The sequence below is a fragment of the Podarcis tiliguerta genome (genome assembly GCF_965153285.1).
Source record: "Podarcis tiliguerta genome assembly, chromosome: 13".
In the NCBI taxonomy this organism is placed as follows: Eukaryota; Metazoa; Chordata; class Lepidosauria; order Squamata; family Lacertidae; genus Podarcis; species Podarcis tiliguerta.
The window spans coordinates 43,283,663-43,311,618 of NC_139546.1; the positions used below are offsets into that span (position 1 = coordinate 43,283,663).

At 47.9% G+C, this 27,956-nt stretch overlaps 3 protein-coding genes across 5 annotated transcripts in view; 1 reads left to right on the plus strand and 2 right to left on the minus strand.

Moving 5' to 3' along the window:
- Positions 1-27,956, minus strand: part of LOC310663057 (G-protein coupled receptor 4-like) — a 303,619-nt gene that overhangs the window by 78,054 nt on the left and 197,609 nt on the right. The window lies entirely within an intron of this gene.
- SLC25A35 (solute carrier family 25 member 35) lies at positions 4,162-13,783 on the plus strand. Of its 2 annotated transcripts, none has more exons than XM_083410742.1 (5): positions 4,162-5,586; positions 6,919-6,984; positions 8,385-8,537; positions 10,745-10,874; positions 12,138-12,288. In XM_083410742.1, exons 1-5 carry the CDS (start codon positions 5,212-5,214, stop codon positions 12,149-12,151), a joined length of 738 nt encoding a protein of 245 aa, XP_083266868.1. In that variant the 5' UTR covers positions 4,162-5,211; the 3' UTR covers positions 12,152-12,288. The 2 variants fall into 2 exon arrangements, with proteins under 2 accessions (XP_083266868.1, XP_083266867.1); XM_083410741.1 differs by having other exon boundaries at positions 4,163-5,586; positions 10,745-10,879; positions 12,138-13,783.
- RANGRF (RAN guanine nucleotide release factor) lies at positions 13,345-27,422 on the minus strand. Of its 2 annotated transcripts, XM_083410828.1 has the most exons (7): positions 27,300-27,422; positions 25,591-25,738; positions 25,352-25,453; positions 23,538-23,654; positions 16,561-16,708; positions 15,392-15,486; positions 13,345-14,362 (listed from the first exon to the last, which is right to left on the minus strand). In XM_083410828.1, exons 3-7 carry the CDS (start codon positions 25,441-25,443, stop codon positions 14,233-14,235), a joined length of 582 nt encoding a protein of 193 aa, XP_083266954.1. In that variant the 5' UTR covers positions 25,444-25,453; positions 25,591-25,738; positions 27,300-27,422; the 3' UTR covers positions 13,345-14,232. The 2 variants fall into 2 exon arrangements, with proteins under 2 accessions (XP_083266954.1, XP_083266955.1); XM_083410829.1 differs by lacking the exon at positions 25,591-25,738 and having other exon boundaries at positions 27,300-27,367.

Consider the following 27,956-nt stretch of genomic DNA (forward strand, 5'->3'; position numbering starts at 1 on the left):
TTTTCTTCTCCAAATAATTACTATGAAATTGGAGAGCTCCCTCCCACTGCTACCACCACCACCACCGGTTATTTGGATCTGTGTGTTTACAGTCGTAAGGGACCTCCGCTGTGCAACTCAGAATGCAGCAAGTAACATGATACCATGAGTTGAGATGATGGCTTAGCAAAGCTTTATCTGCAGACATTCAGACATTGCATGGTTCACTGGGCACAGGTGTCCCATAGCAGATCAAAACTTCTGGCAAGTATTCTCGACAGCCGTTCAGGCTTGGGGCGAGGGTTGTTCCTTGAACCCTTGCTTGCCTGTCTTTTGGGTGCTTAAAATTGCCTAGAAATTGGGGGAGAAATCTCCTTTAGGCACATGTGGCTGTGAAAACACAGCTGTGTTTAGGGTGAGAAAGGAGATGAATAACATTCTTTGTTTACACATCTCTGCCGCAATGAATTGGAAAATAGTTTTGTTTGGTTGCTGCGGCTATAACTAAAAAAAGGCATATTATTTTAGCAATTTATATACCACTTAGTCACAGTGGGGTACATAAAGCAGTCAGGGAATTGAAAGTGTACTGCTAATATTATCAAAGCTAACTGGTTGGTGTCACCAGCCTGCAGAAACTCCCAAAGAATGGCTACAGTGGCATATTAGATTGACAGGTGCCTATCAGGAGCTCCTGTGCTGCTGCTGCTGCTGCCACCATTTTTTCTATGTATAAATGCTGGTTGAGATTCTAGTTTCTTAATCCAGGACCCAGCTACTCTGGTCATGTGGTGCATGAGAGCAGAGTTGGACAGTGGCCCGGCTTGTGAGAACACAACGATGGCTTCCTGCGGACAAGCAAGTTCTATTGTGAATTGCCCAAATGCCCTGAACTCTGCTGTTGCTGAGCTGGGAGGAAACAAACCATATCACTGACTCGGGGCACTTCCAGCCGCACACTATTTTGGGGTGGGATTCAGTCACACCCCAGCAAATTCAGGTTGTATTTTATTGAGAGGTCTTACGCAACCAATCTTCTTTCCCCAACAATGCAGACTTCATGCACAAGAGAAGAGATGGGGGAAATCTCTGAAACAGGTGGGGATAACACTCGCTTTGACATGTTGCCTAACCTCCCTCCCCTCAAGCAAATCAGGGGAAAGGCTCAATAAAAGTATTTTACTTGGGAGCACACCTAGTGAGGGTTTTTTTGAACCATTAATTGTTCATCCTATGACACCCCATGGGTGGAAGCCAAAAAGAAACATTGAGTTCCACTTCTGGAACATAGAAAGCTGGATTCTTGGTCCGTCTATCTCAGTATCAGCAACTCCCCAGGGTTTTCGAGCAAGGTCTCTCCCATCCCTGCCTGGATATTATGGGAATTGAACCTGGGAAATTTTGCATTCAAAGCAAACCCTTTCCCCCCAAGGAACCGGATTGTGGTGTTGTTGTTTAGTCGTGTCCGCCTCTTTGTGACCCCCGGGACCATAGCACGCCAGGCACTTCTGTCTTCCACTGCCTCCCTCATGCTGGTCGCTTCGAGAATACTGTCCCACCATCTCTTCCTCCGCCGTCCCCTTCTCCTTGTGCCCTCCATCTTTCCCAACATCAGGGTCTTTTCCAGGGAGTCTTCTCTTCTCATGAGGTGGCCAAAGTCCCCGCCCCCCCCCTGGAAATAAAGACACATGACACAGTTATTAATGTTAATGGGCTAAATAAGGTCACAGTTTTATTGGTTACAGGTGATGAGCGGTATTGGCTTAGGCATTGGTCCTAACTGACTATCCAGGTTCAGCCTGTCCGCTTGAAGTCCGGGAAGGGTTAACCACCCAATCGGTTCAAGCCACCTGCATTGTTTGGGGAGAAGCAAGCCCCGAATGCTAGCATTGGAGAAATTTAAAATAGGATTCCTAGACTGGAGGATACCCTCACAAAAACCCAAAGGCCAAAAGATGCAGGCTCCAAGTGAAAAGAGAAGCCTTTATTGAAATACAGATGCACACAGGGGCAGCTTCAAAAATGAGGAGGCGGCTGCGAAGGCTAGACCCAAAGCAGTGTTTTTTTAATCCACACGTGATTTTTACTCCCTGCTCAGAGGATCACAGCAATTATATTAGATGCAACCCACTGTCATCATCCTGAACTAATCAAAATTATTTGGCTCTTCAGCCCTCATCATATGTGGTTGCAAATAACCATTTCTGAGAATGTGTCTGACTAATTTGCCTATTCATTAAATGTTTCCCAATATCCTCTTTCATCAAGATTAATCCCAGTTACCATGCCTAGCCGATTCTATTTCCAAGCATACAATGGCAAACCGTAGATTCGAAGTTATTTTTTTCGATGTTCTCAGAACAGACGTTTACTACATACACTACCTAAAAGCAGCTAGTTCTGTACTGCAAAAGGTAGGAATGCACAGAAACCTTAGCATTTTCCATTTAAAACTTTATCCAGGAGAAAAACTAAATTATGACCAAACCTGCCACTCCCTTTAAAGTTTGGGAACCAAGCATTCAGGGAAGAACTCAAGATAACTGATGCCAAGGGATTTGTTTAAAGCAGCTGGGCTAAGACCATTTTCGCCATTTGTTTAGCAAAGCAGCAGCTGGGTTGGTCATACGCTGCCAGCGTGGATCGCTGTCCTAAGCAAAACAGAATCCACTTCCTTGCAAAGACAGTGTAGCGGGCAGAGACCCCCCACTGTTCCAGCCCAGTCTGGAAAGTGAACCTGCGAACTTCTGCGTTCAAAGATGCTCCGAGAGAGCTAATGGCCTTTCCCAAAAACGTTCCTTGGCCCGTACGGGGATCGAACCCGCGACCTTGGCGTTATTAGCACCACGCTCTAACCAACTGAGCTAACCGGCCGGCCGCTGAACTTTGGAAAGTGGGTGAGAAATTGTGCGTGCGGTACCCAAAAAAAGACAAATTAGATCAGCCCCCGCATTTAGAACAAAGATGAGAAATGTTTCCAACAGAAGAGGATCTTGAGTGGAGCCGAGTTCAGATCCTGATGTCATCCATGAAACAGCTATGTTTCTTACTAGGCGGCTTAAGTCTGGGGATTTCTTTCGTATCTGGTTACGCGCAAGTCCGGGGTGGGACACATCGGGGGTACGCTTCTCTGAGCTAGGTGCCCGCAAGCCGGTTCCTGCCACACGTGCCTCCGGGCCCTGTGCGGTAGAAGGCGCTCAAGTCGGCTCTGCAGGCAGCAATGCATTGAGCAGACCATCTCTTGGATCTGTGAATAAACCCCAATTCCCATCAGCCTCAGCCCCCATGGCCAATGATCAGGGATGATGGGAGTTGTAGTTCAATGCCAAGAGGGCTGCGCAGGCTCCCCATCCCTGCTTTAAATGCTTTGCATGCGTGCGCGTGTTTTGTATTTCGCCCAGCCCTCGGGGAATCACCGGGAGAGCGATTGCAAAGGGAGCCAATGCGGCGCCAGCCAGAGGTTTCGTTAAACTGCAACTCCCATCAGCCCCAGCCAGCATGGTCAACCGCCAGGGATGATGGGAAGTGTGGTCCAAACCATCTGGAGGGCACCACGTTGGCTACCCCTGGCGGATCTCGGTTCCACCTTTCCGCCGGGGGATTCAGGCCCCGGCATTTCCTGTCCATCGCTCCGGAACTCCAAAGGGCATGTGCCCTATGCAAGCGCGCCTTGCAAACTTAATCCAGTTTAATTACTCACGCCCACCAATGCCCTTGAAAGCGACACAGATAGGTGTACACTCGGGCCGTTTGCAGCATTCAGCCCTCCTGCATCGTCACTCGCCCCAAGGAAAATATTAGCATTTTGATTTAAAGGTCTGATCCTACGCGCTAAGAATTCAGTTTATCAAGGCCCATTGGACGCGGCATTGGGCTGACTCCGGAGCAAGTCTGCCTGTCTTCATACCCGCATCGCTTCTGCAGAAATTGAGTTTGGCACAGTAGCTTCTACTATCGAGATGATCGCGGACAGATAGACAGACCCCCCCACCTCCCCAAGAAAAATCGCATTTCCCCTCCCGCCTGTCCTGGTTTAACCCGCCAGGTTTTCATTCATAAGCCCTTGGAGCGCTCAGGTCAGGCTGGGCTAAACAGGCCCCGCCCACCACGGCTGTGCAGAGAAGGAAAAAGGAGGGGGCGCGTCAGGCATCGCTTCCCCGATTGGTGCACCAGAGGAGCGACGTCGTGGGAAGTGGCCGGCCGTTGGACAACTGCGCCGGTTGGGGGCGTGGCCCATCCCTGCCGCTGCGGGTATTACCTCCCGGCAAAGCCGGCGCCGGCTCAGATGGAGAGGAGGAGGCGAAGGGCGAAGATGTTTGGTGGGAGCGCCGCCTTTGCGCACTGGCCACGTGAGGAACCGGGGATCCCGCTTCCCATCTGACAGAGGACCCCACCCCGAATTTCCCCAGATTTCTCACCCAATGCCCCACCCTGTCCTTAATTTTGTGATTTCCCTGGAAGGTTGCTCCCCAACACCACCCCTGGCTTTTCTGCAGTCCTCCATCCCGGCTCCCATTACTGGTGCAGAAGTCCTGCTCCTTTCTCTCCATCCATCACCATATTCTCTTTTAACCCCCACCCCCCAAAAAAGAACCCCCTGTGCAGCAGAATCCTGCCCAGAGACTGGATCCCAAATAGCCTGGGATCCGTTGGCCACCGATCAGCTGCTTTGAAAATAACATTTCCCCCTGCTAGCCTCGCCAAACCCAAATTACAGTATGCTTCTATTTGGACCCCTTTCAAATTAGCACCTCTCAAACCAGTACCTGTTTCCTCCAGCCCTTAATTCCCCAGTTCCTTGAATACCATTTTTCCCCACCTGGCCCCCAACCTGGAAAAAAGGAAAATCTAAAATCACCAGTCACCCCGCTGCCTCCCACCCCTTCTGAACCCTTAGTGCCTGAAAGTTTCTGGGACCTTTTAGATTGCCTGTTTCCTCCTTTCTCAAAGCTGACCCTTCCATAAATGTATCTACTCCATCCTTCACAGCATCTGTTTCCCTCCATTTCTCATCTGCTAATGCCAGCACTAGTGCTGTTTTGGCCTTCTGGAGACCTATAACCAAGGTCCAGTGTTTTTTTGGGGGGGTATATCCCCCTAATCTATCCAGGTCCCTTGTCCCCCTCTCCCCAACTCCTTATAACACCTGGTCTTCTTCCATAGAAAACCCACATCGCCTGCCTTCCCCTCACCCACCCCAACCGTATTTCTTTCTCCCTCGGCTCCCCAACAATGGACTTCCTCCTCAGTGGGGTGGCAGCCTGTGGGGCTTGCCTGTTTACCAACCCGCTGGAGGTGGTGAAGACCCGCATGCAGCTGCAAGGAGAGCTCCGCGCTCCGGGGACCTACACCCGCCATTACCGCAACGTCTTCCATGCCTTCTACACCATTGGACGGGTGGACGGCCTGTCAGCTCTCCAGCGGGGCCTCTTGCCCGCCTTGTTTTACCAGTTTGGCTTTAACGGACTCCGCTTGGGCCTCTACGGGATCGCCGACACGGCGGGCTACATTCACGCCTCCGACGGGAGCATCAGCCTGCTGCGCACCACCGTGGCTGGGGCATTGTCTGGGGTGGTCAGTGCCACCGTGAGCAGCCCCATCTATATGGTGGGTCACAAAGCGTGGGGAATCAGTACAGGGATGGATGGGGAGGGGTTGCAAGCCGTTGGGTAGGTGGGTGGAATTCCGTCCTCCCAAATCTGGAATTCTGCAATCTGAGTGGCAAGAAAGTCAGGTTTGTGTGCTGTGTAGACCTGGGAGGGGTTGCAAGCCGTTGGGTAGGTGGGTGGAATTCCGTCCTCCCAAATCCAGAATTCTGCAATCTGAGTGGCAAGAAAGTCAGGTTTGTGTTCTATGTAGAACTGGGTGGTGCATGAAACTTTGCATGTGTCTGTCCTTATGTGCAATGGAGACTGGTAGGGTGCAAGGCAGGGAGACCAGTAGTAGGTTCACCACCACAACCAATGGCAAGCAGAGCCCACTGATTCGAGTTTTCTCCCCATCTGCCCCTTGCTGAGCCCCACAAAAGCAACACTGAGACTCAGGAGGAAGCTGATGGGCAATGCCACGCCTTGGGCTGGTTGTAAGGAATAATCGACCAGTGGGGTTGGTGGCACAGTGCCCAATTTGCTCGAATGGACCAGCAGCCTCTGTTGCTGGTATGACATGTATATATATATTTATCACTGAGTTCCAACTTGAAGTTCTTCTGTGGCTTTCTGTCAACGCAATCATTCATAGGAAAAGTCGCAGTTTCCCTTCAAGACGTACGTCTTGATTTGTCTCACTGGTCTTAAGGCCAGTTTAAGTTCATGGACAGTCTTGTCAAAAATGACTTTCCAATTACTCCCTTTTTATCCATCTGACAGCACCCACTGCTGCGGGCTGTTGGGAATTTGGCCAAGAAGGGATGTGGTGCCTAGGCTGAAAAGATCCTCCTTTAAATGCTACATACACTACACTAGTCCTCAGCATTTAAAACACAGGGAGGGACAGACACACACACAGCTGTTATTTTTCTCACATTTACAACCAACTGGGTCTTAAAGTCCCTGGGATCAAAACACTGTCATTATCTGTCACACAGTGTCAGATGTTGACTTTCTGGACATCTTGTCATTGTGGTCCATCCATTCCTTCTCCCTGCCAACACTGGCCAATAGCAAGATGCTACAGGACAGCCTTTGTGTGCGCTTGTGTAAGTGTTAAGTAACACACTCTGTTTTCCTGTACTTGGAAATTTTAGACAGCCTCGAATGTAGGCGTTTGAAAGCCCTGGTTCATGAACAAAATTCCACCTGAGAAACACTTCCCTTCCCTGGAACGGAAGTGTCGTTTCTGGTTTACGGAGATGGCATTTCTCTGTGGGAAGGCATATCCTCATTTTTATTAATAGGCCCCTTATGTTGTGACAAGACGTTTCTTCCATTTCCACTGCAGGTGAAGACCCACATCCAGGCTCAGTCCGCTGCTGAGATCGCTGTAGGGCACCAATACCAGCACCAGGTATGTGGGGCTCACTCGGTTTTTTACATTGTCCAGAGTCAAACTTCTGGTCCATCTAGCTGAGCGTTGTCTACACTGGCTTGCAGTGGTTTTCCTGGACTGAACATGGAACCTTCTGCATGCAGAGCTCTGCTCCTGAGCTAAGGCCCTTCCTTAAGAGCATTGACGATAGTTTTCAGGGACCTAGCCAGGCATGCTGGCCCTTTAAGAACTCCCAGCTTGCCTGTACCAAGGGGACAGTATCTCCCATGAAAAGATTTCATTACCCTGGCAACCCTCAGGGTTGCCCAGCATCCAGGCCTCCCCGTGGGGGTCACTACCAGGAAGAGCCAGCAACACTGTTGGTGAAGTGTACTCAGTGGCCACAGAGGATGGCTGGGTTCCAGAGAGACAAGGTGATGTTCTCTTTTCACATTCACATACTTCAGGTAATCGTGTGGAAATGGGTAGGGGACCTGCAGCCCTCTGTATGTTGCTGGACTCCCAGCTCCCATAGTTCTTGGCCATTTGCTCTATGGACATGGGCTGACGGGGGTTGGTGCCCAAAAATGTGAAAGGCCACAGGTTGCCCACCTGTGTCTTGTTCTCAGCGGGCTGCCCCCAATGGCAAAAACGTGTATTGCAGGATGGGGTTGTGTTACACCAGAGCAGGCCTCCTCAAACTCGGCCCTCCAGATGTTTTTGGCCTACAGCTCCCATGATCCCTAGCTAGCAGGACCAGTGGTCAGGGATGATGGGAATTGTATTCCAAAAACAGCTGGAGACCCAAGTTTGGAAAACCCTGCATTAAACACTCAACTACGGAATGTCTAAGCCTTTTATAAGACACTTAGACTGTGTGCCCACCAAACATTTAAGGGACATTTCAAGGACATAATTTCTCCTGAGAAGTGTCCTTTACCCCCATAGAACTACAATTCCTAGCACCCTTAAACTACAGTTCCCATGATTTTTTGGAGGGGGAGTCATGTGCTTTAAATGGATGGTGTTCCTTCAGCCTTAAAAGTATAACAGAATAAGTCTCTGTATTCCCATGCTGGGAATGTCTTGGCCAGTGGTGGGAGCTTCTGGGCCTCCAGATGTTAGACTGCAGTTCCCATCATCCTTAACCATTGGCAATATTGGCTGGGGCTGATGGGAGTTGGAGTCCAACAGTATGAGACCTTGTATTGGAAATCATTAAACCGGGTGCCCAATTAATTGCAGCTCCCGTCGCAATATATCACAATATCTTCAACTGATTCCCCAGGGCGTCTGCTTGGCCACTGTAAGAACAGGATGTTGGCCTGATGTAGCAAGCTCTTTATACGATCTAACTGGCTGCATGTTTCAGTCCTAACTGACCAATGATGTTTCAGGGGGACATGTGGTTCTCGTTTTCTCTCTCTTCCCATGCTCAGGGGATGCTCCATGCTCTGGCCATGATCCACAAAGAGCACGGCGTGCTGGGACTGTGGCGCGGGTCCCTCTCAGCTGCACCTCGTGTCATGGTTGGCTCTTCTACACAACTTGCTACCTTCTCTTCTTCCAAAGAATTCTTTAGCCAACTTGAGGTAAAGAGGGTGCAGAGATGCAGAGGTGACTGGGCTTTTGTGTGTTACCATGGCAATTGCAACAGCATCCTGGGTTTGGATTGCAGTGGTGCTGGTGGGATTTGAGGATCCACTCTGCTCTGATGGATATAGATGCTAGTTTTCGTATAGATGCAATATAGCCCACACCTGACAAAGTTAGGTTGGTATGCATCTTTGGTTTATTTTGAACTCGCACTCCCCAAGTCAGGTGTGAAGGAACTTTGAGTGCTCCAGATGTTGCTGAACTACAACTCCCATCATCCCCGACCGTTGGCCATTTTTTCTGCTGGGGCTGATGGGAGTTGTAGTTCATCAACATTTGGAGGGGCAAAGGTTCCTCATAAGTGCCCTAAGTAAGTCATGGTGACATTGCTCTTTACCCTCGCACCTCTGAGCATTCAAGCCCAAATAGTGTATTTCAGAATCTATCAATACAAGCGTGTGTTTTTGTTTGTTTGGTGGTTTTGTTGTACATATGATGTCAACCTGCTAACCTTCCCCAGAGGGCTTAATTGTGTTTGCGTTGCGATTTGCATTACGAGTCGGGCTTGATTTGTGCCAGGAGAGCAGCTTGCGAGTGGATTTTCTACTGCGTTCAGGACGGCTGAAGCCAGGATTGTGTGTGCACTGCTGCCCATTTTAAAGATAATTAATACATTGGTTCAAATCTTATACCAACCCCCCCCCCCTGCAAACTGAATACATAATGCAGACAAAAGAAATGTGCATCTGTGTGATTGCTTTGTGTAAATTTATTCTGCTTTTGCCTGTTGTGGGGAAGAAAAAATGGCTCTGGTGCCAAGGAGCAGAGTAAGATGCCGAATCTCTTCCTCCCTCATCTACTGGAAGTTTTTTTCCCCTGCTTTTGAGATGCCACCAGGTACTTTGCACTTGGTGCTCAGGTCCAAAAGGGTGTGCACGTTTCATTTCAAAATAAAAGCATGTGGTTCTCAGAATGCTCATTCTCTGCTCAGTTTAAATCCCTGAGTTTATGGGCTGCAAACCCATAAAGCATTCAGCTGATGGTTCCTGCACTATTCATTCTTCTAGAGCTCATGACCACATTGGTCAGACCATTGGTCCTTGTAGCTCAGCACTGTCTACACCAAGGAAGGGGAACCTTTTGGTCTTGGTGGGCCAGATCTTTATATCCCCCTCCCACCCATTACGTAGGTGGGCCACCCACCTACTAATAATCTGGCAGCATAAAGGTAAAGGTAAAGGGACCCCTGACCATTAGGTCCAGTTGTGGCCGACTCTGGGGTTGTGGTGCTCATCTCGCTTTATTGGCTGAGGGAGCCGGTGTACAGCTTCCAGGTCATTTGGCCAGCATGACTAAGCCGCTCCGCCGGAGTGGTACCTATTTATCTACTTGCACTTTGATGTGCTTTTGAACTGCTAGGTTGGCAGGAGCAGGGACCGAGCAACGGGAGCTCACCCTGTCCCAGGGATTCAAACTGCCGACCTTCTGATCAGCAAGTCCTAGGCTCCGTGGTTTAACCCACAGCGCCAACCGCGTCCCCTACCTGGCAGCATAGAATCATATAATTATAGAGTTGGACGCGCCCCTCGGAGGGTCATCTAGTCGAATCCGCTGCAATGCAAGTATCTCAACTAAAGCATCCGTCACAGATGGCCACCCAACCTCTGCTTAAAAGATTAAAAAGGAGAGTCCACCACCTCCCATGGGAGACCATTCCACCATTGAACAGCTCTTATTGTATGATGTCAAGTGATTGACACATGGTGGACCTGCCTAGAGTTGGCCAACACGGTGGAGGAGATAGCGGCTAAGCAGGGCTGAACTATCTGCCCATCAGCAGATGTATGGAGAGCTCAATCCTCCATTCTGCAGGGAGGGACCAGCTGCATGAGCAGCCAATCAGCCCACATCTCTACCTGCCACACACCTGTCATCACATATAATGGCAGGTTGGCACACTTTTGTGGAAATGGCCTGGTGGGCCACATCTGGCCTGGTTGTTGGGTTCCTCACCTCTGGTCTACACTGACTAGCAGTGGGTCACCAGAGTTTCAGACAAGTGACTTTCTCAGCCCTGGCTGGAGATGCCAGGGATTGATTTTGGGACCTCCTGCTTGCCAAGAGCTCTGCCTCTGAGCTATGGCCCTTCCACCTGCTCCTTCTTGATCACTCACCCCATATCCTTCCCATCTCCCATCCCCAGATCTTCCCTAAGGACAGTTGGCTGCTGGCATTGAGTGCTGGAATGACGAGCAGTGTCACTGTGGCTGTCGCCATGACACCCTTTGATGTGGCCAGCACCCGCCTCTACAATCAGCCTGTAGGACCCCGAGGTGAGGTAAGCATGGCTTGGGAGAAACATGGTGAGAAAGCATGATCTATTGGTGTGTTTTAGGGGCAGGGTAGACAAGGGCGAAGATGGAGACCATGGGAAGGGTCCAGGTTAAATTAGTTGCACTTATGCACCATTGAAATCAACGGGGCTTAAGTGTGTGTGTGATGAGTCACCTATCCCATTAATTTCAATGGGACCTAAGTACAACTAACTTGGTCTGGATCCCAGCTTGCCCCCAGATCCACTATTAACTCACCCCACTCATTCTCTGTCCATCTCAGATGTCCCAGTCGATCCCCGGAAGCTTTCATTAACATTTTAGAATTAGTAAGATTACCAATAAGATTTAAAAACTGGATTTCGCTGAAAGCGAAAATAAGTTTGCAGGCCAATCCTATGCATGTTTTATTTGGAAGTAAACCCCTCTGTGGGGAAATGTGCATACAGTTACATCTTTTAGGAAGCTGACTGTATCTCGAATCAAATCCCTGATATTGTCATTGCTGATTTCCAGGGTTTTAGACTGGGGACATTCCTAGCCCCCACATGAAACCTCAAACCTTCTGCCTGCAAAGCAGATGTTCTACCACTGAGCTGCAACCCTTCCTAAAAAGAATTCACAGCCTATACAGGGATCAAATCCAGAGTTTTGGTGTTATTAGCATGGAGCGTTAACCGAGAGTTTCAAACATTCACTCATCAGAAACTGAAGTCCAGCCTCTCAAAGTTCTCCCCTTCTGAATTCGTAAACTAAATCCATCTGAAATTAGATAAACAAGCTTCTGATAATCCAGTGTCAAAACTGATTTTGTTTGAAAATCCCCTTTCTGATATTATAAACTACCAATATTTGCCTGTTATCTATACACAATCAATTCCTTCCGTCTCCAGTACTCGCTTTTTGCCTTTAAAAACAACCCTGCTTGTTGTCTTGATCAGTTTCCTGGTGCCCACGGTTTCTTTGCAAGTGCCACTCTGATAACAAGCCTTCACCCAAAGAATCTTGGGAACTATAATTTACCCCTCGCAGAGCTACGATTCCAAGCAACTTTAACAAACTACAGTTCCCCAAATCCTTTTTTGGGGGTGGGGGAGAAACCCAATTGATGTTTCCTGCAATTCAGCTGTAAAGATTGGGTTTCCCCGGGGAAAAGTGGGAGAACACAAGCTGAAGTCTGGACTGAGACCTTAGTGAGTTTTATAAGAAAGGGGGAAAATAAAAACACAGCTTGATTTTCTTCTCTCTCTCTCTCCGCTGCAGGGCCTGATGTATAAGGGCCTTTTTGACTGCCTCTCCAAAATCATCCGTTCGGAAGGTTTCTTTGGGATCTACAAAGGCCTAGGCGCTTCCTATTTCCGGATCGGTCCTCACACCATCCTGAGCCTCCTCTTTTGGGACCAGCTACGCCAGTCCTACAGCGGCTGGACACAGCAGAAGCGATGATGTCTGCTGCGGCGGCCTCTGCCGGCTGCCTGCTTGAACTCCCCTCACATCTGCAAGGCCAGGGTCGTCCTCCTGCGATGTTTCTGACCTTGGCTCCGGGGCCACGGTGAGCATTGCAACCCATCACGCGGCAGCTGAATTTGCCCGTGATTGTTCTCACCAGCTTGGACCTTTCTCTCTTTCGCTGGCTGCACATTTGGGAAGATGCTTTATATACATACATATATATATACACACATATATGCCCACAAAACCCTTCCCCAAATAGCAAAGCTTGCGGCCGTAGCTTATCAACCGAGGAGACGATTGTGTGAGGCGAGCGGGTGGAGAGCGTGTTTTAGGATTTTGCACCCAAAGCAGCCCCCTTTCCCCAGGCCAGCCCACCAAGGGGAAGGTAGCCTTCTGTCAGTTGCTTATTATGGTCTGCTAAGTCCATGGCCAGCTGCCAACAGCCCCAAGCAAGAAGCAATCAAAGAACGATTTGTGGCTGGCAAGGCCAGCCCCACGTTTTTAGACAAAGGGGCCTGCCAAGCCTCACAAAGGCGTTTCCATGGCAACCATTGTAGTAGGTAGGCCTCCTAGGCCTCCTGTGTCCATGAGAATCCAGTTGCAATAGGCCAGCCCCTGGGTGGCGCTAGAGTGCAATATTTCTCCTTCCACTACTCTCAGTCTCAGCTAAAATTAAAATTCAGTTGCAGGGAGATGGCAATTCAGGTTACTTTTTGATTCCCTCCTCTCAAATCTGCTGAGGAGGAGGGGGGAGAGTGACGGCTGTCCAAAGATGTAGAAGATCCAGGGTTTTATCACGATTGTGACTAAGCCACGTTGCATAGCAACAAACCACACAAACGCTAAGGAAAGTGCTTTTGCCACAGGTGTGGGAAACCTCTGGCCCGCCAGATGTTGCCGAACCTCAGCTCCCATCAGCCCCAGCAAGCATGGCTAATGGCGAGGCAGGGTGTGTAAATCTAGCTCAACTCATGCTCTAATAGCTGCAGCCCCAGGAAGAAGAGGCGGCAAGGTCTTTATTCCAGTTATCATTGGAGTAACATTTATCTGCGATCCATACACATCATTCCTAAAAAATGGACCTATGAATTCCAGTTAGCACTGAGCAATATATATGACTGGGTTTTGAATGCAAGACTTAGAAGTATATCTTTTATATATATATTTTCAAAGGATAGTCAGTTACTGCCTTTTCCCAGCATGCCTCTGTGCAATTTGACACCCTAGCACAGGGCAATATATAACCTAAAGAAGTCTGAAAGTACCACCTTAGTTGAAATATTGACAACAACAGGGGGGTGAGGATGTGTAGGAAAGAAAAATAAAAGAAATATCTTATAAACATTTGCTTTTGATCCACAAACCCAAGAATTTGCTATGTATGACTCTAAAAGCTTATACCCCATATTATAAACATTGGTTGGTCCAAATAAAAGGCATCTTGTATTTTTTAACTGACTGAATTTTGTTCCAACGGACTGATACACCAAAACACCCTTGTTGCAGGAAATTCAAAAGGCAGGTTGGAGAAGGTGGTTGATACATTGGCAAACAGGTGCAGCAACCTGGAAGGACAAGTCCAGCTTCCCTCCCTGAACTGGGTGGGGTACATAGTTGGAGCTGAGAGGAATAGACCCCCTTGCAAAGGCAAACGGAAGCACAACAGGCCAGTATCGTCCAAAGGCAGGGGGAGACCTGAAACCACCTTCTGGGAGTGGAGGTGCCACGAAACCGCCCTCTGCCATGCAAATGTCCTTTGGGCAATCGGAGTCCATGTCCAGAGAGCTGAAGCAGCAGATGAATGATCCAGACATTTAAACAGAAGTAGCCTCCTTAAGAGTCTTCACCCAAAGGATTCTGGGATTGCAGAACAGATGGTGAACGGCTGCATCCTGGAGATGTCCTAGCCGAAGATGCCAGGGTTGAGGAGCCGCACGCTGCGTACGAAGGTGTGGAAATGCTCCACTGTCCACGGAGGCTGAGAAGGAGAAGCTGGAACCTCTGTTCCTGGGGCTGCGCTGCTGCTTAGAGGACTGGCACCAGAAGGAAAAAGGGAAGGGGGGGTGTTAGTGTAGGAGTACTCCAAATTCTCTCTCTCTCTCTCTCTCTCTCTCTCTCACACACACACACACACACACACATATACACACACACAGAGCCAGCCAGCCTCTGCCTCTTTACCACCACCTCTGCAAAGTGCCTTTCTGCTGTGCCTGTGTGTTCAAGAAGCAATGCAGAATTCCTCTATGAGGACTGGCACCTTTAAGATGTTAAAAAGCCCTGCACCAGGAGCATAGCTGTCAACTTACAGATTTGAAAATAAGGGACCAGCAGCCTCGGAAATAAGGGATCAGCAGCCAAAATAAGGGATTTTCCAAACACATGTATGTTCAACCTCTGAACCCCTCCGAGCCAAAGGCAGAAAGCCCAGCCAGCAGCCAAACGAAGCCTCAAGCGGTGGTTCCCACAGCACAGCAACCCGGCAAAGGGGATGCAGCAAGGGAAACCACCGTCACCTCTCTGCTGGGAAGCGCTGAGCAAAGGCGAGTCCCCAGGCAACGTGACCGATTTGATCGGCACAAGGCATGCAAGCTCCACCCCCCCGTCGTTGTTAGACTCCTTATTGGGTGAGCAACGCAGCCAAGCAACACAGTTGGAGCCTCCCTCCTCCCTGGCCAGCAGGGAGGGAGGGAGAGGAGCTGCTTCCTTTGAAACCCAGGAAATTTAAGGAACAGCATCAATAAGGGACAGCAGCAGGACATGGGGCTGGGATAAGGGACTTTCCCGTCAAATAAGGGACGCTTGACAGCTATGACCAGGAGCCTGCCTAGCAGAGCTCTTACTGTATCTGTTTTAAAGCAGGGGTTGGGAACTTCAGCCCGCCTTGGAGCCAAATGTTGCCCTCCCAGCCTCTCTTTCTGGCTCTTGAAATTCTTCCCCAGTCACTCCCTCCTCGAGTATTTCTGCCCGGCTGGTCAATGCGTCCTTGCTTGCCTGGATGAAGAAGAGGGAGGAAGCAAATGTGGTCCTCAGTCTGCAAACAATTCTCCAAGTATACTCACTGGATATAGGTGGGGTTGTTGAAGGTGAGAAGCAGGTCTGTCCCGTACTGGGGCAGGCGCAGCAAGACCAAATGTAGAGTCACCTCGTTCTTGGCCTGTAAGGGAAAAGGGAGTCATCAAAGCCCTTGGGAACCATTTTCTTGTCCTTCTGTTTTCTGATCACCTAGCACCCTCCCCCCCTCCAAATGCAAAGACACTACTCAAGAAAATGAGAGTGTAAAAAAAAAAAAACCACCATGAGAAACGTAGTTTACCCATCACAGAGCTACAAGTCCCTGTACCCGTAACAAACTGCAGGTAGAATTGGAAGAGGAATGTTGAAAAGAGAAGGCACTCTCTCCCGGCTTTTAAAAACTGGTCCTTACAAATCCTAGCCTTCTCTGGCAGTGCTGGGGATTGAACTCAGCCACAAAAATGGGTAACGCCCAAGCAGGGACTTGAACCCTGGACCCTCAGATTAAAAGTCTGATGCTCTACCAACTGAGCTACCTAGGCTCTGGCTGAGGGGCAGGGAACCTGTGGCCTTCCAGCTGCTGTGTGGACTCCCATCAGCCACAGCCAGTGCGGCAAGTGATCAGGGATGGAAGTCTTGCCGTGTCTGGAAGGCCACAAGTTCCACCTCTAGTGAGAAAGAAAGAGAATGGGGAAAGAGGAGGAAACAAAGTTTGGAGTCCCTCTTCCAAAAAGAGTTCTAAGCAGACACCTTCTGTTTTAACCACTGAATGCCTGCTGGAAATTTTTATATGCCTTTGAATTTATGCAGGCAATTTAAAAACATAGTTCATCAACTATGTTTTTTGTTTGCCTACATAAATTGGATGGCATGGAAAAAAAATCAGGAGGCATTTAATTTCAATTTGTTGCGTGTTTTTTATTTATTATATTGTATATAAATACTCTTGCTGTAAACCAGTTTGGTTTTCCCCCTCCCCTAATGACAAAGCGGGATATATTTTTATAAATAAATAAACAACCCCTCTGTCCCCCTGAGCAGACCTTGGAGAAAACTTGAGCAATCCCTGAGAGAAAAATTCCCAACTGATAACCAGGCAACACTGCTAGGGTAATTTATACCTGAATTGGGGTGGGAAACCTCTGTCTCTATTTAAGCCTATACTGATAGAATCAAAGTTCCTGATAAGTTCTATTCAGGCAGCCCTGATACCCACCTCCTCATCAAACTTGGCCACCAGCTGGCGGGCGGTGAGGCCCCAGGCGCTGCTGCAGCCTTCCAGAGCTAGGAGATGGGGAGCAAACGTTTCCTGGCTCAAAATCTCAGCGCTGGCAGAAGCACCAGCTATGTCCTCAAAGTGATACCTGGTTGGAAAAGGGGAGAGGGGGAAAGATATGAACACCAGTCTCAGCCATGGAAAGAGACCAACAGGTGACCTACAGTATCTTATAGGTAAGCAGAGATCAAGCCTCACACTCCATCCGGCATTTCCCAGGCAGAGATTCGGCAAAACTGGAGATGCTGGGGATCGAACCCAGGGCCTCATACATGCAAAGCATGCGCTCTCCCACTGAGCTACATCCCCACTTCCTGCTCTTGCAGGCTGGAAGCGCTCTCATGGTTTGTTCCATTTGTTCCTCACCTTACAAAAGAGAGTCAAGGTGAAATGAAAAATTGCACAGAAACAAACTAAATCGTTAAGTCTTTCATAATATGGCAACAGTGTGTTATTGTCCTAATGGGTGTCGAGGGAAGAGTTCTGAGCAGTGACGATCAAAGGGCGATAAAATGCAGAAAGAACAATCCGATTAAAGATAAAACGTATGCAAAGTACCGCCCACAACAGCAGCCATTTTGGTAATAACTCAGTCACCCTAAGATGGTTTATACTTATAGCGAGACCATTGTCTCAATTCATGCCCATATTATGAAAATCAAACTTCCTGTTAAGTTCTATTTCAGCTGTTTCGCAGTGGAGTCTCCCTTTAAAGGTCCTTCACTGAAGAACAGCAATTGAAAACTGGAAGCCTGAAAAATTCTTCCACTGGTCCCTGGATGTTAAATGTCCACACATTGAAAACGGGGGTTTGCTCTTCTTCATTCTGTCTCTTTAGATGTTATCTAGAACAGGAGTGGGGAGCAGGGTGGCTTGCCACAGATCAGCAAGGATGCCTGACTCACAATTGTTTTAAAAGGGCAGGAACAAATGGCAGCGCCCAACTCCACCCACCTTTTTTCAGATTAGGTTGCTCTTGAAAAGAAGAAACAATAACCAGGAATGGGGTTATTCTGTGAAGGAACTGTGAGCTCAGCTCAGTTCTAGTACTCAAAACAAATCCGTGTGTGTGTGTGTGTGTGTGTGTGTGTTATTAAGGCTACGTCTTATCCACCCAGTTGATGGATCTTGGGGTTTTTGTAAAACAGTAGAACCTGCAAGCTTGAAGCCATAAAATCATAGAACTGTGGAGCTGAAAGGGGTCATCTAGTCCAACCCCCTAACTTGACCTTGAGCATATGCTCAGTTTAAAAATAACCACCATCCTCTTTGTACCCCATGTTAAGAACTCTGTGCAAACCCCCAAATCGTAGGCGGAAAGCCCTTAAAACTAAAGTTGTACTTTTCTATGCCTGTGAGACAAAGACTGCCCACAAACCTGGGACTTTGTCTGGTTCATTTGTACGCTGCCAACCATTTTGTGTTTTTTTCATACTGCAATCTGGATAATTGGGGTATACTGGGGGGGGGGCGTGTCTGGAGAAGACCATGCTTATAGTTTTCTGTATTTGTAATTGTTTTTTTGGGGGGGCAGTTTTTCAAAAGGAAAGAAGAACATGGAGATGCTGGGGATTGAACCCAGGACCTCATACATGCGAAGCATGCGCTCTACCACTGAGCTACATCCCCTTCCTGATTCTATGAGGCTTCCACCAAAGCATCTATTGTTCAAGGAACTAAATGTGTCTCTGAGAACCCATTGTTGCCAGCTGGGTGAGGAAGGGATCATTAAGCCTCAGGTTACATTAAAACAGGAAGCTAGAAATTAGCATCTGTCTCTTATCAAAGCAGAAGGAGCATATTTATCTATCTATCTGCCTGCCTGCCTGCCTATCTGCCTACCTACCTAGGCAGTGGGACACACCCAGCTACACACCTAGCTACAATCAGATCCAGAAACTCATTTATGCTTGACATTCACTTACCCTCTTAGGTTTCGACAAATTTGGATTCCACCAACTGAATGCAGTGTGCGAAACTCCCATTGTTCTAGGCGCGCTTTGCGACAGGGAATCTCATTAGTGCGAGCAGTTTCTGAGTTCTGGGTGCAGTACTGCGCCTAAGATTTCAGATTAAAACTGCAGAGTGGATGGAAAGGAGAAGCTTTTTCCTGCCTCCCCTCTTCCAGCTACTCTCTGAAGACTGGAGAAGAGACCCTTTTAAGAATATCAGGAGGGGTGGGCAGGGGAAGGGCTAGAGACCATGGGTAGGCAAACTAAGGCCTGGGGGCCGGATCCGGCCCAATCGCCTTCTAAATCCGGCCCATGGACAGTCCGGGAATCAGCATGTTTTTACATGAGTAGAATGTGTGCTTTTATTTAAAACACATCTCTGGGTTATTTGTGGGACATAGGAATTCGTTCATTATTACAGTGGTGCCTCGCAAGACGAAAATAATCCGTTCCGCGAGTCTCTTCGTCTTGCGGTTTTTTTCATCTTGCGAAGCAAGCCCATTAGCGGATTAGCGCTATTAGTGGTTTAGCGGCTATTAGCAGCTATTAAAGGCTTAAGGGATTAGCGGATTAGCTGCTAAAAGGCTATTAGCGGCTTAGATCAGCTGATAAGCGGCTTAGATCAGCTGTTAAGCGGCTTAGCGATCAGCTGTTAAGCGGCTTAGCGAACAGCTGTTAAGCGGCTTAGGGGCTTGGGAAAAAGGGGGGGAGGGGGGGAAAAAACCCAGGAATCGCAAGGCATTTTCGTCTTGCGAAGCAAGCCCATAGCAAATTCGTCCTGCGAAGCACCTCCAAAACGGAAAACCCTTTCGGCTAGCGGGTTTTCCGTCTTGCGAGGCATTCGTCTTGCGAGGCAGCACTGTATATTTTCAAAATATAATCCGGCCCCCCACAAGGTTTGAGGGACAGTGGACTGGCCCCCTGCTGAAAAAGTTTGCTGACCCCTGGACTAGACCATGTGAAAAACGAACGTAATAATTCAGCTGCAGTTGGCTCATTTTCAGGTTTGTATTCTTGTTACATAAAAAAAGCACGCCTATACATTCCATTGTTGCGCCCATAACCTAGGTTTAAGGTGCCATTTAGCTCCTGGCTTTTATATCTCAGTTTCTAACACTGACTGAATGGTTCACATGAAGGTTCTTGTGCGGTTCCTTCCTTATTTTTCTCGTTTGCCTGCAGAGCAAGGAGTAAAAAGTGGAGATGGCACCCAGAATTGCATACATGAACAGCATGCGCTGTCCCACAGAGCCACGTGCCCTGGCTCCACAGCTGCTGAGTACTCTCTGGTTGTTGTTGTTGTTGTTGTTATTATTATTATTATTATTAATTATTAGATTAACTATTGCCCTTCATCAGAAGATCTCAGGGCGGTTCACAGAGACAAAAGCACAAATAGTTCAAACAAAAACCACTGAACTGTAAACCCCCACCCACCCACAAACACATTTAAAAGGCATTTAAAAGCATTACTGCCTCTGAGCATGGAGGCAGAATGTAGCCTCCAGGATCTACGGAAGCAGAGAAAGAGCTTCCGTCCTGGCTGTGTTCAGCATTAAGGACCTCTAGGGCAGTTCTAAGGATCACATCTCCTTCCATGTGTTTTAGGCTTCTCTCCCTGCCTAAACACATTTAAGGCTGGAGTCCTGCATAGGGACACTTCCCCTGGGGAAAAGCACCCCTGAACCCACGGCTCAGGAAACCTGCCAAGGACCGCACTGTAAATCCTTTCTTAACTCTGCAGCACGTATTTGCTAGAAGCAGTTTAAAATCAGATCGCTTTCTGTCCTGTCCTAATGGCCATCACTCCAGGGGTGCCGAGAAAAACTGTGTATGCATGGGAATAGCCAAGATTTATGTTTCGGGGGGGGGGGGGGGGGACGGGGACGGGACGGCGGGAACAGAACACTCACCTGTCATCATCCTCTGCCTGGCTCTGTCTAGCAGATTCAGAATAAAATGTCTCGGCAAAATTACCTTTCTCTGGACCCCAAGTGCTCAGAAAAATCTGTCAAAACCTTTCTACAATTTCTACTTTTAGTTAAGTATTTTTATTTATTTACTTGATTTTCGCTACACCCATGTGTGTATGTGCTAAAGCGTTTATTTTTTTTAAAAAAATACAGTGGTACCTTGGGTTAAGAACTTAATTCCGTTCTTAACCTGAAACTGTTCTTAACCTGAGGTACCACTTTAGCTAATGGGGCCTCCCACTGCTGTGCCTCTGCTGCCGCGCAATTTCTGTTCTCATCCTGAAGCAAAGTTCTTAACCCAAGGTACTATTTCTGGGTTAGCGGAGTCTGTAACCTGAAGCATATGTAACCCGAGGTACCACTGTAGTGTGTAAGAGTGTCTTCTTTTTTAAAAAAAAGAAGATTCACTGGATGCACACAAAGCCACCCAGCAACAGGGAAAAAAGAAGCACCCTGGAGATGCTGGGGATTGAACCCAGGACCTCATACATGCGAAGCATGCGCTCTACCACTGAGCTACATCCCCTTCCTGGGTCTGAAGTGTCTCCACTAAAATATCTACCACTAAAGGAAATGAAAGAAAACCTCTGGCAACAGACAGCTTCCAACAAGGTGAGGAAAGGAATTTTTTTTTTTAAGCTTCAGCTTGCATTAAAAAGGAAACTATAGTTTAAAATTTGTCACTTATCAAAGCATACCTATTGTTGGAATCATAGAATTGTAGAGTCATCTAATCCAACCCCCTGCAATGCAGGCGATGATAGATGATAGATAGATAGATAGATAGATAGATGATAGATAGATAGATGATAGATAGATAGATAGATAGATAGATAGATAGATAGATAGATGTTTGTTTTGGGGGGGGGGGCGTTAAAGGATAGGGAAGAGCCTGGATGATATCTGTGGGTCACTTCCAGACCTGTGATTCTGTAGCTGCTGAGGTTTGGAATCTAGTAGAAGCAGCTGCTGAACCCGTCAGACCAGTTCCCTTTGTTATGCTGATCTCCTTAACAGCCCCTCAGTCATTTCCCTTGGACTACTGCAATGTGCTCTACGTGGGGCTACCTTTGAAGGTGACCTGGAAACTACAACTAATCCAGAATGTGGCAGCTAGACTGGTGACTGAGAGCGGCCGCCGAGACCATATAACGCTGGTCCTGAAAGACCTACATTGGCTCCCAGTATGTTTCCAGGCACAATTCAAAGTGTTGGTGCTAACCTTTAAAGCCCGAAACGGACTCGGGCCCTGTAGCGTCTCCATCCCCATTGTTCTGCCCGGACACTGAGGTCCAGCTCCAAAGCCTTCTGGTGGTTCCCTCATTTAGAGAAGCCAAGTTACAGGGAACCAGGCAGAGGGCCTTCTAGGTAGTGGCACCTGCCCTGTGGAACACCCTCCCACCAGATGTCAAAGAAATAAACAACTAGTTGACTTTTAGAAGACATCTGAAGGCAGCCCTGTTTAGGGAAGTTTATAATGTTTGATCTTTTACCGTGTTTTTAATATCCTGTTGGATGCCGCCCAGAGTGGTTGGGGAAACCCAGCCAGATGGGCGGGGTATAAATAATAAATTATTGTTATTCCCTGCTCAGAAAGGAGTAACAAAAAGTGGAGATGCTGGGGATCGAACCCAGGACCTCATACATGCAAAGCATGCGCTCTACCACTGAGCTACATCCCCTGGCTCACCCCCTGCTGACCATTCTCAGGTTGGTTGATCTATGCCATCACGTGGTCACTTTTCTCATTCTGTTAGGGGCGCTAAGGTGTCGTAAGGATACCCTTTGCAGAGCTAAAATTCCCAGAACCCTCAACAAACTAGCAGTCCCAGGATTCCTTGGGAGGAAGCCACAACAATTAAAACGGCATTAGAGTGCTTTAAATCTATGATGTGGATGTCACCTATACTTCCCTGATTGTTTTCACAATCATTCTCTTCTCTCCCCCAGTTCAAATAAATTGCTAGAAGAGCGTAAGATGCCATGGACAACCTCCATTTTTGTCCTGCCTTAATAACAATCCAAAGGTGCAGAGAAAAAGGAAGTGAAATGTTTTAGCATTTCCAAAACAGCACGTTAAGAGCAGGGATGGGAAGATTGGTCTATTTCGAATCTTTCCGTTTCTCATTTTCCCAATCTGTTTCTCGTATGCAGTTCTGACTAATGGAAACATTTTTGAGAGCAACTTTCCCTAACGGAATGCATTTCTGTACATAATTCTCTCTAACGCATGGCTCTATATGCACACACATTCCCCGTATATATGCATTTTCCATAAGCGACGGTCAGTTAGAAAACTGCATTGCAAAGTGCAGATAAAATGGCTGTGTTCCGTTCTCAAATTGTTTCAGATTTGATATGATTCAGCTTTAAAAGCAAAGTGAATCAAACCACTCACCCTAGTCAAGTCTTAAAAAGGGATTTAGAAAAAGAAAAAGCAGCACACTTCAGGAAAGCTGTGCTGAAGAACAGATGTTTCTTCCCTCCTCAAAATATCTGGAGATGCTGGGGGGTTGAACCCAGGACCTCGTACATGTGAAGCACGCGTTCTCCCACTAAGCTACATCCCCTTCTTCTGTCTTTGCTCTGTTACTGCAGGCTAAGAGTGGCCTTGCATGGTGATCCGCCCGACATATTATTGCAGTTATTATTGCAAAATTGCTTCGAGATGGTTTCTAGGAAGCGATTCCTGCGTGGAATGAAATAAATAGGCTTCCCTGCTTGTTTTTTTAAACTCATGCAGAACTACATCAGATAAATGCCCAAAGGGAGAAAATGTTTTATGAAGGTCTGGAGGAAGATATACAAGTACAAAACTCATGATTTCCCCCCCCCCCCACCAGTGTTGGGAATCAGCCCTCTCTACATGTGATGATAAGAGAGATTTCTCTGAGCAGGTGTGTATTTAAATCTCAGCTGGTCAGTTTAGGATTAGGGTTCTTCCTGCAAAACTCTGCTTCACAACAAAAGGACTGCAATTCCCATCACAAACCTGGCAGCATTTTCGTCGGGGACATCTGCCTGGTACTCCAGAAGTTCTACGATGAAGCTCTGATCCGTGCTGGGGTGAACAAAGACTTCCTGGTTATCAGGGACCTGCCGCATCTCACTGGAAGGGGAAAGGTTGGGTAAGATGGGAGAATCAAGTAAGACTGGCCTGACTTTGATAAGGTTGGGCAGGTGGGCTAAAGGTATCAGCACGCTTTATGAGGCTTCCCCATTGCCCAGCCTGGACACTGAGGTCCTCCTCTGAGGGTCTTCTGCCTGGTTCCCTCACTGCAAGAAGCAAAGTTACAGGGAACCAGGCAGAAGGCCTTCTCGGTAGTGGCGCCCTCCCTGTGGATGTCAGGTAGATAAAGAACTGCTCCAACAGAGCCTAACCAGATGGCCCCAAACAGACCCCAATGATAACAGCCACACTTTGCCACTTCCTCCCAGCACTTAGTAATCTGAGGTATACTGTGCCTGCTTATGGATGTTACATTTATCATAATCATGGCTGATAGCCATTGATAAGCCCATCAAGGCAGAGGGCCTTCTCAGTTGTGGAACACCTTCCCTTCAGATGTGAAGGAGATAAAGGACTACACAACATTCAGAAGACATCTGAAAGGCAGCCCTCTGTACTGGGAAGCTTTTTTATACTTGATGTTTTACTATGTTTTATATATGTTGTCAGCTGCCCAGAGTGGCTGGGGAAACCCAGCCAGGTGGGCAGGGTATAAATAAAATCCTCCTCCTCATAATCTTCCATGATTGCATCCAATCCTTTTTTTTAATTAAAAAGATGGCAAGGGGAGGGGGAGACATATAAGCTATAAGTTCGCACAATCTCTTAGGCCAATTAAATCCACAAGCTAATTGTGTATTCTATTTTTAAAAAATGCAAGGGAATGCAGGAAAGACTTTACTTCCCTCTATCACCCTCTCTTGATGGCAGAAAGTGAGGAGGAATTAAAGAACCTTTTATTGAGGGTGAAAGAGGAGAGCGCAAAATATGGTCTGAAGCTCAACATCAAAAAACGAAGATCATGGCCACTGGTCCCATCACCTCCTGGCAAATAGAAGGGGAAGAAATGGAGGCAGTGAGAGATTTTACTTTCTTGGGCTCCATGATCACTGTAGATGGTGATAGCAGCCACGAAATTAAGAGACGCCTGCTTCTTGGGAGGAAAGCAATGACAAACCTAGACAGCATCTTAAGAAGCAGAGACATCACCTTGCCGACAAAGATCCGTATAGTTAAAGCTATGGTTTTCCCAGTAGTGATGTATGGAAGTGAGAGCTGGACCACAAAGAAAGCTGATTGCAGAAGAATTGATGCTTTTGAATTATGGTGTTGGAGGAGACTCTTGAGAGTCCCATGGACTGCAAGAAGATCAAACCTCTCCATTCTTAAGGAAATTAGCCCTGAGTGCTCACTGGAAGGACAGATCGTAAAGCTGAGGCTCCAATACTTTGGCCACCTCATGAGAAGAGAAGACTCCCTGGAAAAAACCCTGATGTTGGGAAAGATGGAGGGCACAAGGAGAAGGGGACGGCAGAGGACAAGGTGGTTGGATAGTGTTCTCGAAGCTACTAGCATGAATTTGACCAAACTGCGGGAGGCAGTGGAAGACAGGGTGCCTGGCGTGCTCTGGTCCATAGGGTCACGAAGTCGGACATGACTAAACGACTAAACAACAACAACAACAACATCGCCCTCTTTTCTTAGCTTAGGGACAAAGCAAAGGGGAACTCCCTGCTGGAAGAATTTAGGTGTGAGGATACCCTCAATCAAACTGCTGCCCCCAGGGTCTGACGTACCTGACATCCAGGCTTCCAGGAGGGAGGAAAGCAGAAAAGGCTCCCCCAAAGAGCGGGTGGCCTTGCGGCTGTGAACCCACCTCATTGTCCATGGCCTTCTGCCTGCAAGAAAAGTGGGGGGGGGGATTCATTTGAGTGCACTGCTATTTTGGAAAGAATTTGAAGCTGAACATTACAGGTGTCATCACCTCCAATACCCCAGCTTAATTTCTTCAGAGAATATTTAATTATTTGATTACCTGCCCTTCACAAGATCCCAGGTACAACAATATTAAAAACAGTTTAAAACAAATCACCGTCACAGGAAAAGCTGAGTCCTAATATATAACTCAGGCATCCAAGGTCAGGATATAGAGAGGTGCCTCTTCAGCATACGAAGGACAAAAGCTGTACGATGATGCGACACACAAGGAAAAGGGGAAAGGGAGGGAAGAGGAAGAAAAATCAAACTCAGGCACCAGTTCTTAAGCATTGTATATGCCGACAGCCACAGATTCACTTCTTACATATTCTCGCTCTTTTACACACACAACCTATGGCAGATGCCCACAGAAATGTACACAGGGAAGGGCCATAGTTTGGGGAATGTCTGTGGCTCAGGGGCTGAGCATATGCTTTGAACGCAGAAGGTCCCAGGTTCAATCCCTGGCGTTTCCAGGTGAAACCCTGGAGAACCATTGCCAGGCAGTGTAGACAGCTCTGAGCTAAGTGATGTGACTTGGTAAAGAACACAAGGATGTTCCTAAGAACATGAGGATGGCATCAAGATAAACACGGGTGTGGTCCTTGACTCTGACAGCTTGAAAAGAGGGTTAGACAAATCCATCATGGACAGGTTTTTTAAACCACTTCTTCAACCTTGTGTACCCAGATGTTGCTGGACTACAACTCCAATCACCACCAATTAGCCATTGGCTAAGCAAACATCTGGACCATAAAGAAGGCTGATCGCCGAAGAATTGATGCTTTTGAATTATGGTGCTGGAGGAGACTCTTGAGAGTCCCATGGACTGCAAGAAGATCAAACCTATCCATTCTTAAGGAAATCAGCCCTGAGTGCTCACTGGAAGGACAGATCCTGAAGCGAAGGCTCCAATACTTTGGCCACCTCATGAAAAGAGAAGACTCCCTGGAAAAGACCCTGATGTTGGGAAAGATGGAGGGCACAAGGAGAAGGGGACGACAGAGGACGAGATGGTTGGATAGTGTTCTCGAAGCTACAAACATGAACCTGACCAAACTGCGGGTGGCAGTGGAAGACAGGGGTGCCTGGCGTGCTCTGGCCCATGGGGTCACGAAGAGTCGGACACGACTAAACGACTAAACAACAACAAGCAAACATCTGGAGATCCAAGGTTGAAGAGTTAGTAGACCCTCCAGGTTCAGAAGCACGGTACCCCTGAATCTGGAGGATCTATTAACTAGTAGCTTATTGATCCCCCAGAACAGGGATGGCTAATGTGGTGCCCTCCCGGAGCTTGTGAGACTACAACTCCCATCATCCCTGACAATTGGCCACGCTGGCTGGGGCTGGAACTGAACAATGTGGCGGGCACCACTCTAGCTACTCCTGAAAAGCGGTGGGAGGGCTGTTGCTTTTAATCATGTCCAGCATCATCTGACCAGTCACAGTTGGAAACAGGAGACTCGGGCTATATGGTCTTTTGGCCTGATCTAAAAGGGCAGTGCTTATATCAAACGGGAGAAGAGATGGGCAAGGCGGGCCGATGGGGACCAACGACGAAGAGTCCAGTGGCACCTGGAACAGTGACGACTTTAATAGGGCGCAAGCTTCCATGGACCACAGATCGCTTCGTAGCTACGTCATGGAAAAGGGGGAATTCCTGGAAATTTGCACGGGGGGTGGGAAAGAAGTAATTCCTTTTATTATTTTAAAGGCTCCCTGCTTGATTATTGGGATGACCCACTCTCCCTGGGCCAGGCTCACCTTCGAGTCACGTTCGTTTCTAGGGCTCCGGCTGCTGCTTCCCCTTTAAATCGTACCCGCGAATGAATTGCCCGCCGAAAGGCGGAAGGTTTCGCATGCAAACCAACCAATCAGAAACTACGGATTGGACTCTGCCGCTCCGTGCATTCGATTGTGACGTCCTCAGAAGGTGGTGTGATTGACATGCGCTTCGTCCAATCGCGTAGGCCGATGTAGCCGACTGGTTTCGAGCGACTGGCTCTAGCAATCTAAGCCCCCGCCTAACTCCAGTGACGCTCTGAAAGGCGGTGAATGATACGCGTAGCAGCGAATGAATGAGCTTCCCCTTGTGCCTGCTTGAGAAGCGCTCTGTGTTGACTCAGAAGCTGACACATTTCCTGCCCAATCCTATCTCTTACGATACTTTCCCTTTTTTTACTATTTCATTTAAAAATAATTAACTCTGATAAAACTGTGGCTGCAATGCTCTACCCTTTTCTTGGATCCATGGGACTAACTTCTGAGTAGCCACATAGAGGATTGCTCTGCGTATTTAACGGGGAAGCGATTGCTTTGACGTATTAAACATAATTCTATATCGTAGAATCATATCCACGATTATAAATCTAGGAATAATTTCATATCATTCCCCACCCCCCACTCCAGTAGCTAAGCACA